This window comes from Nipponia nippon, unplaced genomic scaffold, assembly GCF_047370975.1.
Source record: "Nipponia nippon isolate SJK-2023a ecotype South Korea unplaced genomic scaffold, ASM4737097v1 scaffold_21, whole genome shotgun sequence".
Lineage (NCBI taxonomy): Eukaryota > Metazoa > Chordata > Aves > Pelecaniformes > Threskiornithidae > Nipponia > Nipponia nippon.
In genome coordinates, this window is record NW_028262338.1 from 7,805,905 (window position 1) to 7,827,271 (window position 21,367).

Sequence of the window (21,367 nt, forward strand, 5' to 3'; positions counted from 1 at the left end):
AAACACTTTTTAGAAAAAACTCTCTTTACCTGCAGACTGGGTCCTGAACACTCTACTTTTAAGGTTTTTAGACTCTGATTAGGATCCAGGCAGTCATTAGTAGTTCTGTTTGTCCCCAAATGCTCACAGGTAAGTAATGTAAAGAACAAGTAATCTGCCCTTATACGGACATCTCTTAGAGCGAAGTTTGGGGCAGTTAATCTTTGCTTCTTCAATTGACTGTGAAAGACACGCATGCACACAGCCAGCCTTGCAGTTTGGCCTGAGAAGGGCCAGGCCGCACCACCCTCCAGAAGTGCTTCTTGACCAAAAGAGAGGCCTGTGATCAAATCCAGCTTCAGCATACCTAAAGTTAGGGGAGAATTCTTCCTCGGCGCTCTTATAGATGTTCTTCTGGCTGTTTATCCACTACAGAGTACATCTCTCTCTCTTTTTCTTTTTTTAAGTCTACTCAACAGCTTTTGAAGTTGAAATTATAGCAATAAAGTATAATAAAAGGTTCTTTAATTACTATTTTTTCTATGTTCTTTTTGTGCTGTATGTTATAACTAAAAGAGCATATCTTCAAAAGTATTTGAAGATTTTAGGAGAGCAAATCCAAGTGACTTAATTGTTTCCTAGGTGCCTGAAATGGATTTGGAAATATTCTCTGTTAATGTAAAACACTTGTTCTTCACATTTTTCACACGCATACTTGGGGTTTTTTGCAGACGATTAGGCTACTTTTTCCTCTAGGATTTTACACTAATTCTTTTCATCTCGGAGATTCTAGACAACAGACTTTTCAGCTCAGTTGCAAAAGGCAAGGAGAAATCTGTCCTGGACAAAATAAGCAACAAAGTTCCCTGTCTGGGCAAAACCCCAACCCCCTACTGAGGATATTTCCAGGATTTTTTTTTATTGTGGCTATTACATACTTTTTTTTTTTATTATTATTGTGTAGCATGCATCCATAAGTAACGTTGTAAACTGCTAGGCAAATCGCTTTCTAAGGGAGAGAAGTAGATAAAGGAGGTAAGAAATACAAGAAAAAGAAGATAAGGAAACAATAAAAAGGAAACAGATGCTTAAGGGGAAATTAGAAAAAGCACACTCCGTAGTTTGAATATAAAAGTTTAACTGTTTAACTGATAATAAGAAAAACAGTCATGTCAATAATACGGACATGAGGTAATGGCAGAGAATATTGCTAAAGCTAATGCAGAGAAACTGACAGTTCTTCCATAAAGGTCACAGCAAGAGCTCTAGCTAGAACATAAATAATGGTTTCGGTGATAGTTATGATTTGCAGAACACTTTGGTTAAAAGGATCCTTATTCTAAGAAATTAGTGTCTCTGGTATCCAGACAACCATAACGTATGAGCTTTTCATTCTCAAGGTGAATGTTTGCATTCCTATTAATACAAAGGAAGACTATAGACGTAATAGCAAAGTCTGAAAAGGAAGTATAAGCATAAAGAGGGATTTAAATGCTCTCTCAGAAAACCTAATTGAAATTTAGACCTTGCTGGTAAAAAGATACATACTGGATTTTTCTTCTTTTTGTCTTTATCCTTGCTTGGCTTTCTGTTGCTGACAAAATAGTGCAAAGTTCCGTATTCCACCAGTGCAGAGAAAACAAAAATAAAGCAGACTGACACAAAAAGATCCATTGCTGTCACATAGGAGACTTTGGGAAGAGATTTACGAGCAATTGTACTTAAGGTGGTCATTGTCAGGACAGTTGTAATACCTGGCAGATAAATAGAAAACAACAGAAATATTATTACTGCAAGTAACAAACTGATTTTGCCAGTTATGTCTCTCTGACTGGTTTGGAATTATGCCTGGAGTTCAAACATATAGCAAAGATATTAAACAGCACATCCCAGCAGTGAAACGTGGATTCAATGAGAGCTTCGAGGATTAACACGGGGTATGAAAATCTTTGCGTGGTCACTGCAAGTGCTGCTCTGCAGAATACTTTGGTTAGACGGATTCTGATTCCAAGAAATTTAATTCAGTTTTTTAGTTTTGTAATATACTTCTAGGGAGCCTTTATTTATTTTTAATTGAAAAAATTAGTTTTAGAGTTTGTGTGCTCAAACCCTTAAGCAGAGCTAGAGAGAAAAGAACTTGTTTCAGAGCGAGATAAATCATGGTGGAGAAAAAAAATTGCTTTACTCCATTCTTCAGGTTAGTTTGAAGACCAATCTCAAACTTTTGTGATGTTGGGATACGTTTTGGTTATTTTTAGTTGCAGGGTAGTGATACTAGAGTCAGCCATTATATGAGGTAGAAATTCATGAGAATTCTTGAGAGAGCATGTAATCCAGCAGGAACTTCAGGACAAAACGTGCGTAGATTTGTATGTGCGCTACATAAAGAAATAAAACGGTTTCTTTTCTCTCGCCTAAATGCATTCTAGTTGTATGCAAAAGACGCTAGCCACACTCATATTATCTGCTGCTTGTTATTTAAGTGATTTCTTGCATATAAAGCTGGAAGGGAGAATCTCTCAGGGCTCCTTATAATTGTAACACTGTGAGGTCAGACTTCTCTGTGCCAGAGCAGTATCTCTTCTGGCCTTCATCAGTGACTGTAGTTTATAACTGAGAAGTACTGTGACATGCCTCACCATCCCTGCTCCTTTCAGAACATTATTCCCTGTACTACGATGTGAAGAACATTAAAAATGCATCAGAACAGTTAAAATCCATCACATTTTATATAGCAAGTTTCATACCACTGATTTTACCTCCTCAGTGGTACAAATAGGCGAATTCTCAACAGAGGGACCAGTCTGTTTTGTATATCTAAGCAAAATTTAAAATAAGAGCTGAATACCTTTATTAATTTTATACTTCTTTAAAGCTGATTTTATAACCTCTTTTTAGAGAGGATGTGAAAAAGGCAATAAAGTGCTTAAAACTTTCTGTCATGGGAGCCACTGGTCCTCTATTTCTGTGTTTCTTTCAGGGGAGTTCTGGAATGAAAATGCTGTCCCTCTTTTTGCATTCCAGTGCTCTGTGCTGTAGTTCTGTGAAGAAATGAATATGCAGAAGGAAAAACTAAAATGATTCTCGCTTGTGTGGATTTAATGCAGAAGTAGAAAATGTGTTTAACTTTCTCTGGTTGAATGTTTCTACTTTGCTAATTCTTACAGCCACAGCTGCTTTGCACAAGCAAGGTTAATTTGGTCTCTCTCTCAGTTTGTTTGTGGAACGGTTGCTAAATGTGTAGAAATTGTTAATTCTGATTAATTGCATGTCGCATTTTCACGCATAGGATTTTAGAAGCCACCAAATTCAGTTGATTTTGTGGTCCGAAGGCTACATTTGATTGTTGGTCCCTAAAATAGAAGCCGGGGTACTACATTCTCCCTTTTTTACCGTTACAGCACACAGACAGCCAGAAAGATTGGTTCCTTCTTGGTATTTATTTTATTTGTATTGCTAGTCACCGTGATATGGATGCAGAGCAAAAGTAACGCGTCCCTGCCTCTAATCCAGCAATGGTCCCAATCCTCTTGATGTTTATAAAAAATACTGCTGTCATCAGAAAAGATGCAGGTTTTTACTGTGGGCAATCTATGATACTCAGAATCTGACATAGTAAAAAGGAAGAGATGCAAATACAGTTTAGGCTGTGTTATTCCTTGGAAACGACTGCATCCCTCTAAACGAGGAGAGCTCGTGTGAAATTGTCTCTCCTCATACATTTACAAACTGGTGATCCGCAGAGCTGTCAATTAAACATCATAACGCTTGAATAAAAGCAGGAAGAAAAAACAACTCACCCAGTGATGTTCTGGCTGGAACTGCATCCTTATTAATCCAGAAAGAGACCCAGGACAACACAACAATAAGTGTGCAGGGAATGTAGGTCTGAATAGTGAAATAACCCATTCTCCTGCTCAGGTTAAAGTAAACAGACATGACTACATAGTCTCCTGTAAAACAAAAGTATACTGAGGTAGAACAATATGTTAAAAAACCAAAATAAAATTTCCATATAATAGCTAGGGTTTTCCTATTCTGTGCCTGGGGTGTATATATTAAACTGATTCACCAGATATACTGATGGCAAATACATGCATACCTCTTCTTCAGCACTGGTATAGCTCAAGAACTGGTGGATTTTCCACGCTATGAAAGTAGAGTCTTGCAGGTTCACTTAGGTAACTTGTACTTTAAGATGTCAAGGGTAACCTCCCTTGCACAGCACAGCAGGCTTCTTTCTACCAGAGTCATTCCTCGTAACTTGCAAATGCCTAGTATAGTCCTCTTAGAGCAACCGAGTGAGTGGTGGTGGTCCAGCAAACCTCCAGTCACCGTGCTGTCCTTGTTAGGATGCTCTCAGCTCTGCTCTCAAATAATTCATGCTTTCAGATGTACTTTCTAAATCATTCATGTTCTCAACTATTCTTCAGGGCTAGGCTGTGTCAATAATTAATTTTTTATTTGCCTGCAGGTCTTCTGTTGTATTATTTCCTCTAAAAGGATTTGAACCCACATCTCCGAAGTGCCCAAAATAGCGAGGCTGTATGTTACTCCGGTGTGCATAACACATCATTCCCATTCAATAGTTTTGTGATTCTTTTTCCAGGTTTTTTCCCCCTCTCAATCTATTAAGTAAATTCCACCTGGATTCAGGAATACAGCAAAGCTTCAGGTTTTGATGTATTTTTTTCTAAACTAAAAAAACCCTAGTTCTCATCTTTACTTCAGATTACAGCACTCCTGGGAAATCTTGATTGCAAAAGAACTACAGAACCCCAGGCTACAAAAGAGTTCATTGCAATTCAGGGAAATGCAGTCCAGAGAAGTCTCAGCTGAAACAGAATAGGATCTGCAAATTTAGAGTGAGATAGTTTTCCAGCGTTATCAAAGAGACTCGGTGGCTAACGTGTGTTCTGCTTAGATCGGTACCTTCAGTTAATGTTGAGGTCTCTGTTTTCAGGCATAATTAAAATTTTAATTTCCCCCAGAATAATCCCTTTGAACCTGGTCGCAGAAGAAACTTCAGAGATAATTTTTCAGCTGGTGCTTCTTTGTGATATTATTTTTTTCAATGTGAATGTCTACATCCCAAGGATTAACTGGTTTTAATTTAATTATATTATGTTATAATTAAACCAAAAACTTAAAAAACAAATTATATATGTGTCGTTTACAAGGAGATATGGCTGAATATGAGCAACCAATTTTAATAACTGCAGTCTGATTATCCTCTTAATTCAGAGTTAAGTTTGCATTATATGTGTATGTCCCCTTCATATATAAAAAAAAAAGCCCCCAAAAAAACCCAAAACCAAAAAAACACCACTGATCAGGAGCACTGTAAAACTGAAGCCGTAAAATTACAGTATGACTTGCTCTTCAGCTCTCTGGATCATGTATTAACTTCCTGCAAAGTGATTATTTTGTCAATTTTGGGAATTAACTTTTTCATTCATTCACCTTCATATATGCTGTTAATAGCATTGGTATTTCAAAATTGTTGTGGTCCGTTGTGTCGTGTCCCCCCTCCCCGCCCCCCCCTTCCCGGCAGAAAAGCAGTAGCTGTATTACTTCCATGCAGTTTTAAGAAGGCTGTTTTCATGCTTAGTGTTATTATATTACTTTTAATGAGGCAAAAAATTAAAAAAGAAAGAAGTGAAATATAAACCCAAACATAGATGAGAACATAAAAAGGTACAAAGGATTAGCTCAGAATTGAAATTAAAAATGAGATGTTTTCTTTCTGTTATTGCTTCTTTTTCTGAAGCTGCAGCTGCTATAGCCTCTTTTGGAGTAGCTGAAGAGATTTATCGGATCCTAGGTAACTACTTTCTCTGGGTATTTTGTCCTGTACTTGGACAGGTCTTTTTTCCCAACTGTTTTAGTAGTTCTAGCACTCTTGCCTTGTAGGATCTTTTATTCAAAAGACCAGAAAATATCAGAATCTAGTACACAAGCCAGCACTTTCCTACAGGTATGAGAGTCAAATCCAAAACTCGGTACCTGTGCTGAGAAAACAAACAGATAAATCCAGATGACCTAGACCAAGGCATACAGCCAAGACGTCATGCATTGTCCTCGTTCAATAACAGTGTATGCAAACTGAGCCAAGTGGTGGTGTGGATAACATATGAATATACATATATGTGTATATAGAGACAGTAGCCCTCAGTCTTTCCGTTTTATAGACTGTCTCCACATACATTCTGTTATCGTGGTTTTTTTCTAGAAAGCTTGGTGGTGATCATCTAGTCTCCATGGAGACTTGTTTGGGTTTTCCCTTAATGCAAGGAGTGTTTTTTATACAGTAAGCTATTACAATAATATTTTAACAATATTTTATGCATTATTTTAAAGTACTTTTTTTTTTCAAAAGGTAATGCAGAAGAGCTTTTAAAATGTTAACTAACTTGTAAAGGCCTCAGTCCCTTCAGCAGCCATGAAACATTACTTTGAATTCTCTTTCACCTCAAAGAGGCGCTTCAGAGGACAATCCATTTCCATAGAGCAAAAGCAGTGTCCTGTCACAGAGCATTTGCTACACAAACTGGAGACACTCCGGGTGGAAGTGGTTTATATCTAATTGAACACAATTCCCTCTGCCTTTTTTTTTTTTTTTTTTTAAATATTGGACTTCTTAACCAATTATGTTTAGAAATAGCATACCTCTGCTAACATGTTCCAAAAAGTTAAAAAATGGTGTAATTATTCTAGATTTTGTTCAACCCTCACAAATGCTATTGTACCTTCCTTTATGCAAAGACTTTCTTTCCTAATGGATAGGTGTGTAAAAAAAAAAATCCAAAACACTCTGGAATGATATCCATAGGAAATACTGTATCAGCTCCTGATACTTACAGACAAAATCCACAGAATTATTCTGTCAGATCTGATTTCTCACGTGTTGTAGGATTGGAAACAATTTACTGAAAGCTCAAGGAAATAAGAGACCATATATACTTTATAAGGGCTTTAAGGTTTCTACTAATGGAGAAGTTAAATTAGAGGAAGTAAAAACGTCAGTGTCAGCTATAATTTGCCAGGCAGTGTGGAGTTGACCAGTCTGAAGAATCATTCAAGGATGCATAAATTTTTTTAAATTACATGTTGTGTTCTAATCTGAAAGCCTGCTGGCGCTGCAGATACTGTTGCGTTGTGGAGTAAATTCCACTATTTCAGAGAATCTTACTAAAGAAAGGAATAATGTTTATACCGCAGAGAGGTGTTTTGTTTATTTCTCACCTTGCTTGGTTGGGATTTTGGGAAGTGGGATGTACTCCTGATTTCTTTCAAGGTAAGAGTGAGAATAACAAATATAAGTTAGGAAATGCCAAGACAAGGCAAGTTAATAATTCTGAAACGTACTGAATATCTCTTCTAGCCTTGAAGTAATATGAGCAATTGTAAATAAAGCAGTAAGGAAAACAGGACTAAGTGGTAGGATGCTCCAGAGAAGCGTCTTGCTGGTATTGCCTAGTTTATGTAAGTGATGTTAGAATGATTAACAGCAGGCCTTCTGAGATTTTGAATAAGAAAAGTACTCTGAGCGTACAAATTAATGCAGGACCAAAGATGTGCAATTTAGGACCTAGCATCGGCTGTCGTAACACGTACATCCAAAACGTAAAATGTATGATGTCCTCCATGGAACGTGGACTTGACAGTACTTTGCTTCAATCACACCTTTCATGATGGAATCTTGCCCCAGCCCTGTTTTTATCCGCATTTGTTTTTTTCCGACTCTGTTCATGGACTTCTCTGCTCTTCAGCTGGGACCAGCTTAAATACTCTCTGTTATTTTTAGATTATCTCTGTGCCTGAGGTACTGAGGTACATCACACTCCTAGTGTGATGCCTGCATGAAGCTGTCAAACTAAGACGTTGTTTTAGTGAAAAATGGCCAGACTTGATCCTTAGCACAGTGTCATTCATTAGCCCTCACTTGGCAAATTGATAATCTTTTCATTATTACTTCATGCTCTTTCCCTGAGCTCTGGCTCTTGTTTATCCAGTATTGTCTACTACAGCAAGAAAGCTTGTCAGAGTGCCAGACTGCTGTTTGGAGGGCTAATATACTTTTGGATTTTTCTAGAAATGAATGATAGTGCAACCTGGCAGTATCTTTGTGAGAAAACATACTTAAGTACTTAACGTTTAGCACCCTAATTAGAAGATTTTGGATTACTTAGCCTTTCGCCAGAGACCTTACAGTCCTGCTGCCCATTCTAAGGTATATATAACTATTACATATGCCTAGAAAATAATATCTAGATAGTTTTCGATTTTCAAAGAAATATAAAGTTTCCCTGGAAAAAATAATCTGAAATCATCCTTAATATAGTTAGACCTCATCTCTCTCTCTCACTCTCACTCTGTATGAATATATGTATTTCTCCTGTTCCTCTGTAGTCATCTGTGTTTGTATATATAGATACACAGACATAGTTTTCTTTGGCTGAAGATACAATAACCGGTTAATCAGTTTCTTCAGTGACATATATTTAAACCAGAATGCAGTCCCTCTGGAAAATGCTATCCAGGTCATGTTTATCCTCACATATAAATACTCATACCATGTTTTCTAGTAAATGCATATTCCTGCCAATTCTGTTCGGAAGATCACGAGACGCAGGGCAGGGTTCTGACTGGAGCCACAGCATCTTCATACTGCTACTCTGAATGGAAAGTCGAAGATTTTTCTAGGTGGCAATAATCCCTGCTGCACGCAGAGAAAGTGCATGGGCCTTAAGTCACTTCTAGAGTAGGAGGTATTTTGAAAAGGAGATGCATACCATCAGTATCCAGTGATCATGACCTTAGTAAGCCCTTACAGGAGGTCTTATTTCTAACAGTCCTGTGCCATCCGAATTTACACAGACTCAAAGCGGTCTATGCGAACTGTGGAAACTGGGAAGCTCCTCCTGCCGTACACTTGTGTGATACAGTAAATTGAATACTAGGGTTCAGGCTCTGTTAGACAGTAGGGAAAGTGAATTCCTTATTTGAGGAACCATCTGTGCATAAGTCCTGGCCTAAGTCCCAAAGGTTCAATAGAAGGCATTAGTCGTGCCAGGAAGCATAGCCAGGGGGAACGTACGCTGCACTTAACTGATTTAATCAGCGCAGTGGGTGTGATCCTTCATTGCTTCCTGGTTGTGGAATCATTTATACCTGTGCAAAGTGAATGGGAAATTATACCCATTAGTACTCTCTTTATGCAAGTTTAAGTGACTGTGCAAAGTGTAAGGTACTGGGGAAAGAAGCCTCTAATTTGTACTCAGAAGTGATTTGGAAACTAGTACAAATGCTAGAGAAAAGAACAGCTTTCTAACATCACAGGAAATTGGTTCTTAATTATAGTTCAGGTAGCAACACTTATAGCTGAGATTGTCTCACACTTACTATTAAAAGATTCTGTTTCCTCTTGTTTAAGACACTGCTAGGTTTAAATTATTAAAAGAACTGCAGAAGAGCTTCAAAAATTGTGTTTGTCACCTGGTCCAGTTATTTGTATGTGTAATTTCAGTTCATTCTCATAGATTGTTTTGGAGTGGAGAAAATTCAGTGCTTCATTTCTGTAAAATATATGGAGTTTTGAACAGGGAAATTCAATTAGGTGAAGGGCTGGCCTTTTTACATGTTGCCATTCCTGTGAAAGTCTTTCATGGCTAAGTCAAAAGTTTTGGAAAACAACCAATGTGTGCATAAACATGTGTTCATAGACATAAGAAGTTTTTTGAGAGTTTATAAGACTTTATTCTGACTCGCCCCATGCTATCTCTGTTTCTTACAAAGTTACACACCACTCTGAAGGGCACATCAAAAACGGATGGTAGAGGTGGCTCTGTTCTTCTCAAACTTTATTTGTCCCATCATACAGTCCACTACCTAAAATCTCCAGAATTTCTCTGTGTGCTGAAAGTATACAGCATGTGAGCTGACTCTGTGGTGTCAGGGAGCTCCCCTAGGAACTGCACGTGTTCTCTCCCAGGGTCTGAACAGGATTTTCCTAGAGTATTTGGTTATCTTAAATATTTCTGCCAGTGCTTAGTAGTATGAAAATCAGTGTGTTTTAGTAATTCCGATCATGTTTATAATTTAGTGCTTTTTATGCCTTAAATGTAAAAATCCGTGGAAAAAATAGATTATATAGGTGAATATTGATGATGAATCAATAATTGGCAGAAAAACGCTACCAAGTATCTTTATTCTATCTTTTTAAAACTTGAAGTTTTCTTCTGCTAGATGGATTTGTGAAACTGCTGAGAAAAACAAAAGGACAGGAGAAGAGTAATGTATGAGCCAAACTCTCCCAAAATTTCAGGTCATCAGTTGTTCTTTAAGGACTGATCAAGTGACCAGCCACTAGGATTCATGTGGGTCACTGTCTATGTGGTAACTCAGGGGCGCAAGTTTGTTAGCGTGGCCAATAGCAGCCACGTGGTTCGTACAGACCCAGACACGTACGAGCTGTCCCGATTTCCAATAGGTTTTTCTCTCCTAATTTTACACAGAAACCATACAGAAAAGAGCAAGAACTTTTAAAAGTTTTGTTTAGAGAACCATATGAAAATATAAATAGAAATGGAACCTTTCCTCAACATTAACTCATATAAACAAGTACATAAATAAATGACTTGTTTATGTATGGGAAACCCTATCCAGTTTATCTTTCTGGATGGAGTATACATAGGAAAAAAGCAAATAAAAAGTGTCGTGCCACAGGAGGGCACTGTCACCTCAGAATAGAAATGAGAAACGATTGCAAGTCTGCCATTGGAAAAACGAACCTTAAAAACTTCTAATTATTCTCCCCATTGAGTGTTTAGACAAACACTCAAATGGCATAGCTGACTTCTGTGGCTCTGGTAACAGAGGAGCACTCGTAAGAACTAATCTGGCTCTTGAATGATAGCATATTACCAAAGTAACATCACCTTTGTGCTACAAGTAATGAGTATAAACTGCATAAATTGTTAATGAAGAACAACTGTGGCAGCAGAATTTATCTTCTTTTCCTCATAAATAACTAACAGATACACCCTTGTTCTCTCTCTCTTTTACAGTTAACATGGCCAACAGTCTCATTTTCTGTTAGGCAGAGATCACAGCTAGCACTCTTGTTTGGGGGTTTTTAAAAGAATGAACAGGTGAATAGTAGTTTATTGGAAAAGATGTGTTTTGTTGGGTTTAGTCATGGTACGTGGAAATACCATTGAAATAGTTACATATGATTTCTATAAATACTTCCTTTCAGGTAGGAGCTTTGTTGTAAGTTCATTGCTGTCAGTACTCTAAGTAAACTCTCACTCTGAATTAACCGTATTTAAAAAAAAAAAAAAAAGACACTCATGATGAATTTGGAAAAAAGTTTTAAAAAATGTCTAAAATATCTTAACAGAACTGAAAGGCTTTAATCATTGACCAGTTTGTTTCATGATGTACCCACAGATAAAACAAGACAATCCCAGACCCAAAGGGTTTATTAGCTAAGTCTGCAATATTCGTATTTCTAGAACATGTGAAAAACATCTGTTATTTTTCTAGAGCTGGCATTATTGCATCTTGCTGTGTATTAGTTCAGTGCCTTATATTTCTGGGCTAGAGCTACGTACCCAAATCCTACTGAATCCAGGTAAACTTCTAATTCTCTCTAGCTCTTAAAATGCTAACCTACTGGACCAGTACTGGCTGTAAAAAGAATAGCAAATGGGACCAAAAGGATCCTAAATGCATCTTTCTTCTTTAAAAAAGAGTCAGGCTGGTGCCATTTTTATATAGATGTTCTGTAATGATAAATAATAACTAGTTGGTAAGCTTGTGGGGCATTGCCTGTAAAACAACCAATTTCCCTCACATTGTGTGCCCTTCTGTTGCAAATGAGTGGTCCTTCTTCTGCTTCTGGCGCACTGGAGGGCAGCAGGGTTACCCCAAAACTGCTACAAGTGGAGAAATATTTTCCTTTTTTTTTAAAAGGAGTGGTAAAATGTGGACAAAGCTGTTCCTCTTTTATGTCAAAACAGGTGATGGTACCAGAGCTTTGGTGTATGCTCTACTCGGCAGTGGCTGGATGCAGATTACTGCCTCCAGAAAAGGCAGGAAAAGGGGAGAATGGGAGACTGGAGTCAGACCTCTCTCTCTCCTAAATCAGGCCAGTGTCAGACTGTGCACTACATTGTACAGTGCAGCTCTAATCTAGGATGAAAAATCATGTAAATAGTTTAAGATTGGTGTATTTATCCTGATGCGACTTCATTTGGCTTTTGTCCCCATCTCTTTTCGTGCCTTGACAGGCGCTATATTTGGGATTCTTCTGGCGTTTACTGTCTTGGTGAGGGTACTGAGTCAGCCTGCAAATGTGCTTTAGTGAGATGTCTTGCACTGTTATGGTGGTATGAGGAAAACGTAGTATTTTTTTTCTAAACACGCAATTTTCTATGAGGATTCAGATTTAACCTATTCAAATTATTCTCTTATATAAAACCTAAAGTGACCTATTTTTGATGGTTTTTTTTTTTTTCTTCTTCCACAGATCAGAAAGTTCTTAAGCCTGTCTAGTTCGGTACTAATGAAACAGTACTCCTAAAATTGGTCATTTATCACATGAAGAGATGATATTAGCTCCTCCAGTTCAATATGTTTTTACATATATCACAGGAAAATAATTTCAGCTGAAGTATTTGATCACTGGGCACATGAGTGAATTTGCATAAAGATAGGACAGAAATTTGATCGCAGTGCTGATCATAAGCTGATATTTGAGATTTATTGGTGTCCACAGCCAGAAATGAAAAGCCTGGGGAAAAGGCAAAATCAGAAAGAACGCGGTCCCCTAGAGATCTGACCATGAGATCTTCTCATTATCTCATCCTTTGTCAAATGCCCCTTTCGTTGTTTCTGTCCTTCACAGTTTTTTGTTTTTTCATTGACTCATTTTTAGTTTGCATAAGGGGCCGCACAGTTTCAAAAAATAATTAAGTCTCTCTCTTTTCAAAAATACTCGACAACCTCTTTCCCTCTGAGGTTTAGCAGCAAAATACCGCTATTGTGTCATAGAGAAGTCACGATGTGAAATAATATACAATGAATGTTTAGCCTTTAGGGCAAAGAAAGAAAAAAATCTGCCATGGCATTGTAGATATTTGCTTGCAACAGACTTGAAGCACTAGGAAGCAGTGCCGTTCTCTACCTGACTGTCGGCCCTCGCTCTGTCCGGGCATTAGATAAAGAATGGGGTGCTTCATGGTCATCGCTGATACAGCGCAGCAACTGTACCGTGTGATTTCACCCCTATTCTAAATATGCATTTCTAAGCCATGAGTATAGCTTGGTTATGTAGTGAGGTAAAACAATGTTAAGACTGTGACAAAGCTTACGCTATAGTCCATTTATATGAGATCATCTCTGGGATTCAGATAGCTGCAAGCCTGGTTTTCAATTTACATTCCAGAAGATGAATCCTAACTACGTTGCACAGCAGGGCAGAGGGCAGGGGATCGGAGGAGATTTTCTCTTTTTTTTCTGTTTTTAAAGAGTAGCGTGTATGTCTGTCTGACATCAAACACCTTGATTTCTTGCGGGAGCGGGGAGAAGAGAACTGGAATTAGTTTGTTTGTGTGAAATGACAACCCCAGCTGATGAAACTCCTGCAAAATAGATGAATCATTGCAGCCATCCAAGCAAATGACATTTCTTTATGTATGACATGACTTTCTGCCCGACAGTTCTGGATTTTGTTTGGTCCTTGGCCACTCATTCCACTTGAAGTGCTGTTTTCTCAGTTCATACGACAGAATGTGTTCCACTTCTCATTAGTTTCTAATTATAGGAGGAAAGAATGTAATGACACTAGACAGTAATTAAAATCTATTACTGTTATTCCCACCGTACCTTTGAATTCACAGAGACAAGATTCACCCTAAGAATTTTTTGTTGCTGAAAAATGTCAATATGTGGAAATGTATTTGAGGGACTGAAGATAAACTTAGGTGTGTTTGTTTCTAAGGTTCCATCGGTGGATACTAGAAGTTCGAAGGGAAAATGAACATTACTGACCCTATATATTTACATATGATTTTTTCCTAGTTTGGGACATAATTACAAACAATTGATCTTTTTTGTTTGTTTTTGAAGACAACTAAGATACGACACTGGCATTAGCAAACACAGGAGGATTTTTAGCGTGCAGGATTACTGTTCAGATGTGGCAGCAGCATGATGTAATAGGTTGCAACTGCTGTGAGTGAACCATTACGCTCCAGTGTGTGAATAATCTGCAAATTATAGAACCTTCTGCTCCCTTTCCCGCTCCCCTCCTGCCTAGGAAGCATCAACCCAGGATGAAAGCTCAGCGTCTTGTCTCTGAACGGTTAGGAGTGGTTAGGTTTCTAAATAACCTGTTTGACTTACTGTGATAGAAAATTGGAACAAAGACATGAGAAAATGTGAGGATGACAGAAATCTCAAGTAATGTGAGAAAGCAGAGAGCCACAATTTCCAGGCAACACAACCAGCTGGGGTGCTGTTCTGTTAGAAATCTTGCTGTGCCTGACACAGTCAAGCATCCTGTGTCCTTGGCTCTTTTGGATGTCTGGTTGTTATCTGAATACCTAAGGAAAAGCTGTCTGCTTCAAAAAAATTATGCACCTATAGCTAAGGGCTTCGTGCATGTTTACAGCAATGACTTGATTAATTTTGAATATTTGACCTATTATCATTATAGTAATAAAGGTTATGAGATATGGTGAAACCACCAATGTGAGCAAATAAGAAATATGTTTTATTATATTTAATTTATTTCAAGGTATCCAGATGGTATACCCACTTCCTGGCAACATTCAACCCTGCCTGCTCTTACAGGGACAATTCGAAATAACTGCTTTCTTTCCATACTTCAAAGCATGAAGTACACCACATCCCTGGTACTTTAGATCAAACACACTATCAGGATTATGAAAAGGCATGAAATAAGAATTGTCAAAGCTATGTAAATTTTTTCATGATGAAATTTTCAGCAGTTTGCATCGAGGAAAAAAGCACAAAATGGTGGCTGTTTTTGTTTTACAGGGGTGGTAAAGCACAACATTTATGCTGTATCGTGGGTCTACATATTTGAACTTCCTAGACAACTGTGCAAGGGATTTGTGTGAAAAGGGAGTGTGGGCAACTCCGGGGTAATAAGATAAATGTAAGATGTAAAAATGGGAATTAAGTTAAAGGTGGCACTTTGAGGCCTAGGTTAAAAACTGCTAACATTAAGTACCTGAAATAACAAAGCTAAAAGCAAATTGTCAGTCAAAAGGGACAGACAACTCCCAAAGGGAGTCGGATCTCAGGTGGACCAGTTCCCTTCACAATGTCATCTCAGCTAATCTGATATTAGACATCAGGGCTCTGTGCGTGGTCAGTGGATGAGTCTGTGGACAGAACTGCTCCCAGGCTGGCTGAACAAGAGTCCCACATACCATCTATGTACTCTACTGGAGGCTTCCTAAAATTTCCGAAGTGCTTGAAAATTAGATACAGGCCTATTTGGTGAATGTCACGATAGAAGAAAAAAAAAAAAGTATTAATATTTTTGGCCTAAATAACAACAGACATACAGACATGTTAGAAAACTCCCTTGAAATCAGTACTGTTTAATGAGCTCTGTGCATGTCCTCGTTGCTGAATGGCTGCACAGGACTGGTGCGGTTCGTACAACACTACTACTCAGATTTGCTTTTACATCTTTATAAATTGTCTTGCATGGCAAAGGTCATTCTGGAATTCCTCTGAAAGCCTTTCATTCTGAGAGGAGAGGAATTTGAAGATACAGTACATTTCATCTTTGATCCTGATGTTCCCTGTTATTTTCAGAGCCAGGAGACAGCATTACGTAACCCGAGGCTGCAATAAAATTTGACGTTTTCTTCTCCTTCCTCTCCAGAGGAGAGAGGGCATGACGGGGCATGGAGGCAACGTTCTGCAGGGGAGCTGCAGATTTCAGATTCATTCTGTCTGAACCCCCCAGCAGAAGAAATATTTATACAAGAAAGTACCACTCGAACACCAGTATCTTGCTTCTGCTGAATGCACAGGGAGATTACTAGAAAGACAGTACCATAAACAAAGAGCCCAAGGGATGCTGGGAGGAATACAACATGCTTTATTGCTCAGCTTCCAGCACTATTTTTTTTTTTTTTAGGGACTTCAATTCCATTTATTTTTGGCTTCCTTTAAATATTTTAGAAGATTTCATCAGTGAATATTTAGTTTTAAGCCCTCAGGAAACCTGTCTAAGTAACCAAGAAAAGACTAAAACTCACCCGGGTATGAGATCCTGGAAGGCAAAACATCAAGGAGCAAAAGTAGTACGGATCAACCCCAAATTTCTTCAGAGCTCAGTGTAACCAAACGTCATAGATTTCAGAGAGCTAGGGCAGCTCAGTAATAAAAGAAGATGACTTTGAGCACAATAACCCAACAAAGATACATAGTAAAAAGTAAATTGCCTTGTTGGAAAAAACATAGCCCAAAAATATCTCGAAGGAGCAGTGCGGATTACTGATTAGGACACTGAAGCAGCAGGCAAGATGCCGCAGGTCAAGTCCCAGCTCTCTCGCTGAACAGCTGTAGAGCTGTAGGACAGCGACTTCTCTTCTCTCCGCCCGCCTTTCCTCCCGTGGAGGTTCTTTGGGACACGTGCACACTGTGTGCTTCAACAACATCTGGCAGATTCTGCTCTAAACTTACATGGAAATATTTAATGGGTGTGGTTGAAAAAGAAAAAAAAATAGTATTTTATGTAATTACATAATATTAATGGTTTATATTTATACTCATTATATAATAATTTTTCTTTGGCTTCTGACACAAAAGGAAACTCTAGAATGTTTGATGATGATTATTATTATTATGATTATTATTATGTTTCTGGTGATACTAAAAAGTATCAATGTAGGCATGGTCATGCAAAGAAGCAAAACAAACTCATAAATATTCCTATTAAAATCAGATCCCATAATCAGTGCTATAAGGATTGGTCTAAAACTTTCTGCATTTTTCCAAACATTTTTCTCTTAAAATACAAAGAAAAAAAAAACAAACTTCATTCAGTTTTGTCATGTTCCTATCTTGTCATGTTTCTGGGTTGCCAGAAAAGAGCAGGTTTTATGCTTCAAGAAAGGTTTTTATACAACAGGGAAACAAGGCGATGTCTATAGATGATAAGAAAATTCAGAAAACATAATTTGGAAAAGAATAAAAACCCTCATGCTCTGGGGCTTACAAAAAAAAGAATACTACTAAAGGTGACACATGCATGAGAGTTAGATTATTTCATTGCCATCTAGGATTGGCTCCCTGCACCTTCCAGGGAAGAACTTGCCCGTATTCAGAATCTGGCGAACCACTAAACGATATGGGTTCTTGAATGGTTATGGTAAGTCTGAACTTCTGATACTCCTGATTCTTACAGGATACCCCAATGTCATTGAAGGGTAACCAAATCATTCATTTAGTAGTTAATTAAAATGTAAGTGCATAAACCAGGTAGTGATTATGCCATTGAGAGAGACAGCCCACAATTTTCTTTTTGTTTTAGCAGTGACAGACACAGCTGGCAGCAATACATAATTGCATTTTAAACTTCTGTTATTTGCCTCTGTTGAATATTGACTTACAATGAAATTACATAGCAAAAGATAATTCTGTTGCTTAAAAATTCATGGTTTTATCATAAAGGCTTTCAGTGTTGAAAAGCTTGCCAAATTCTGCAGGGAATCCTCCCAATCAGCTTTCCACTTCTACTTGTTGACATACGAAGTTCTTCAGAAACCTGTTGGTTACCCAGATACACAGGTAGGAAGAGAGGATGCTCACACACCTTGCTAAACCGAGTTCTAGTGCTAACTTCTTGTTTAAGATTTACTAGTATTTGTGTAGGAATTCCAGTGCGTATCTTAGTATTCATCTGCATGAGCAGATGAACGTGTAAATTGGTTACACCAGGAGGAGTTGCTGTTTGAATGAGTCTTGAACGTGTCTGTGTATGTGTATCATACGTAAGGTGAAAGGAAGAAGGGAGAAGAATAATATGCTCTTTGTAACTATTTGTGAAGTTTTAGTATTCATCGGTGATTTGGGTTTGTTTTTTTAATTATAATAGTGATTACCATGCTAATCTCACTATCTGTGTGTAGCAACGTATGGTCCGTTTGTATACCAGGAAAGTGAGCCCTGTGCTCCTTCTGCTAACGTTGTATGACACCTTTCTGAAATGCAGCCAAATGTAGCTGCTGTCAGGGTTCCCAGCATCAGTACTACCCATTGACGGGCTAGGTAATTTTTCTTTCCTACTTACATCTAACGCCATGTACTGCTTACGAATGGAATGATTACTTTTTTTTGACACATGGACACTGGTAGAACGCCCCTTAGAAATAGTTGCCTGACAGAAGTACGGGTTTCTTTAGACTTCCAAGTATAAGGAAGCTGCTTCTCACCTATGCCTGTAACCTGTAAAGCTACTTCAGTTTGAGTCCCTCCGCCAGATGTTTTGCAGTGACAATAGTGATAGGTCTATGTAGATTGCGTTAGGATCTTTTTAAAGGGGGATGAAAGTGTACTTGTTTTCCTCTAATTGTTAATATGTGGCTGCCTAGAACTGAAGCTGACATACTTGCATTTAACTTCTACAAATACGTTGAGTTCAGTTGCATTTAACTCTCACAAATAAAACCAGGAATTAAAATAACCCACGGGTAGGCCACACTCAGAGTTTGGTCGTTCTGGAGAACATATATTCTATTTTGCTAATTTATACATGTCTGTATATATGTATGTAAGCTTGTTTCATAGGTCCTAACAGAATTTTGGCTTGTAAAATTCCTCCATAGCAGAGTAAATCCAGTTTGGATTGGTTGGAAGAGCACCTTTTGACCTACAAGAATGAATGTGACTCAAAAGAAATCAGTTTCCTAATCTGAAATATATGAATTCTGAAAAATATGCTGTGTTTGGCTATTACAGAGGTCTACATTGCTCAAAAGAACGAAGCATTTTTCTTTATCTTGCGTGGTCTGTTCGAGGCATGGGAAGAACAGCCTTCTCTCTCTCAGTGAATATATATCTGTTGCCTACCTACTTTCTGAGCAGTACGTGCTGTCTGACACAAGCACATTCTCTCCCGCGTAAGCTGCGCCTTTCTCCTGCTGTACATGCAGATGGCTATACTGGAGCAGGTTACTCCCGTTAGTGTACATGTTTCAGGAAGGCATGCGTCTGCCTCAAGATAGTTGGTGACTACTAGTATTTAGAGCTCTAGAATTACAGTTTGCCATGAACTGAGCTTAATAAAAGATCATTTGTTTATGTAATATACATGATACGAAGCCATGTATATTACATAAATAAGTAATATATTACATACGTGGCTATATTACATACAGTCATATGTACATGACTTTTAAAAAGCTTTTAAAATATCATGAATCCTACACATAAAAGCTTAGAATTATTTTCGTGAGAAGAATCTGGACCTGTATTTAGGTTCACTTGTTTGAGAGTAACTTTTTATTGTAAACATCTAAAATTTATTAGAACCATGCTTGAAAACTGTAACATCAAGGCAAGCCCTTTACCTCTAAAAACTGTATTTTTCCCGTGAGAAATGTAGAAGAATTTCAGAGGCGTTTTGTTGCATATTCTTAAGTAGATAAATCCATTATATTGCTGTAAGAGATTGCCAAATTACCTGGAAAAGAGTGCTCCAGAGTTCACGTCCGTGACTTTGAAAAATAAGATATTCTGAATCATAATCGTGGGGTTTTATAATTACTTAGAACAATTTTAAATAAAAATATCACAAACGTATTTGGTTTCCAATTTGAGACATTCCTCTAGAAAAGGCTAGTGTGAACTAATGTTTGAGAGGTAAACAGCATCCTCATTCTGCCACCGGTTTGCCTGAGGACAATGCCTGCTCTGTGTGCAGCTTCCAATTTGTTTCTGGTTCCTTATGCGTTGTGTCTTGCAGAAGCCAGGTGCAAACCTTCAGCAATGTGCAAATTAATCTTGTTCACAACCACAGCTAACATGTAACAGCAGAAACATCTGCTGGCAAAAGTAGGTGTCGCAAAATAGTCTAAGGTGTGACTGGTGAGGAAATGAAATGGAAAAACCTAGTTCTAATAGGACAGCTTTTATATGCTAAGAAAGGAGATGGCAAATGTGTTTGCATGTATTTTTAACCTCTTGGACTTTCTAGAAGGATGTTATTGACATCAGTTAGGAAGTAAAATCGTTGGAGGAAAGAAAAAGAAGCTGTCAAACCCAGAATCTCTTTAGCTATTAGAAGGGGGAAAAAACAATTTTTAAAATCGGAGAACAAGAAGAACTAAAGGCACCAAAGTAGAAGGAACTTAGGTTACGGTTAAAATAGTAGAGTTTAAAAAGTAGAAGGTGTTGGAGATAGTGAGAGAGAAGGAGAGAAACTATGAAAAATGGCAAACAATGAGATGATGTTCCAAAATTATACCAAGAGCAAGAGTAAGACAGGCCACAGGCCTGCATGCAACAGGCCTGAAGGGAAGAACAGAGCTGAAGAGGATGCTTGATTTGAAGGTCATGTCTCAGAAGAGACAGCTATGAATCATGAATAATTTATAACAACTATTGCTGTTTGAAGTTAAACAGATCAAGCTTAGGATGTAAAAAAATTCTGTAAAGACTACAGATACCATCTTGAAGTTTCAGTTACCAGCTTCACAGGAATAAAGGTAGAGCTTCTAGGTGTATGTAATCACCCTAGTCCAAATCCTACAAGTTATTTAAGTGGCTTGCCCTTTTCAAGAGGAGACCTTTGAAGAACTATTTATTTCTCAAATAGACATATTCAGGGTAATGTTCACAGCTACTACAAAACAGGTTCCCCTGGGCATCTCCATTCTGTGTCGCAGTGTGAATACCATCACATTGTACGTTTTTGGGCCAGGAAGTCCAACCTCTTAATCTTTTCTTAAAAGTGAGGTTATAACACTGTGGATCCCATGGGTTGTGTCTTTTTAAGACTTTCCTCTTTTAACATTTGAAAGCGTTATGTCCTGGAAAGCTTTTAAAAATGAACTGGCAATTCTGGATCTGAAACACTGTGTCGTACACAGAGAAGGATGCATTTGGAGTCCCACAGGACTGTGGTGAGGGAACTGTGGATTGAGCTTTACCACGTAGGCTGGAGTGTACCCTACACATTGGTGATGTAATATGAAGTCACTGGAATCTCTGTCAGGTCTCCTACATTGTTTTTTAGAAGTTCAGCTGCTGTGTTTGTAACTCCACAGAGATAAGGCTGCATCTGGTTCTAGGCACTGGAAAAGGTTAATATGCTCAAAAGAGTCATCCAATG

General features: G+C 38.0%; 1 protein-coding gene across 2 annotated transcripts in view; it reads right to left on the reverse strand.

Annotated features, from left to right (window-relative positions):
* GABRG2 (gamma-aminobutyric acid type A receptor subunit gamma2) overlaps positions 1 to 21,367 on the reverse strand; it is a 70,248-nt gene that overhangs the window by 3,869 nt on the left and 45,012 nt on the right. For both annotated transcript variants that reach the window (XM_087760137.1, XM_087760136.1), the window contains exons 7-8: positions 3,780 to 3,932; positions 1,528 to 1,733 (exon numbers count right to left, since the gene is read on the reverse strand). In XM_087760137.1, the coding sequence (XP_087616263.1) occupies positions 1,528 to 1,733; positions 3,780 to 3,932 (359 nt within the window). The remainder of the gene's footprint in view (positions 1 to 1,527; positions 1,734 to 3,779; positions 3,933 to 21,367) is intronic.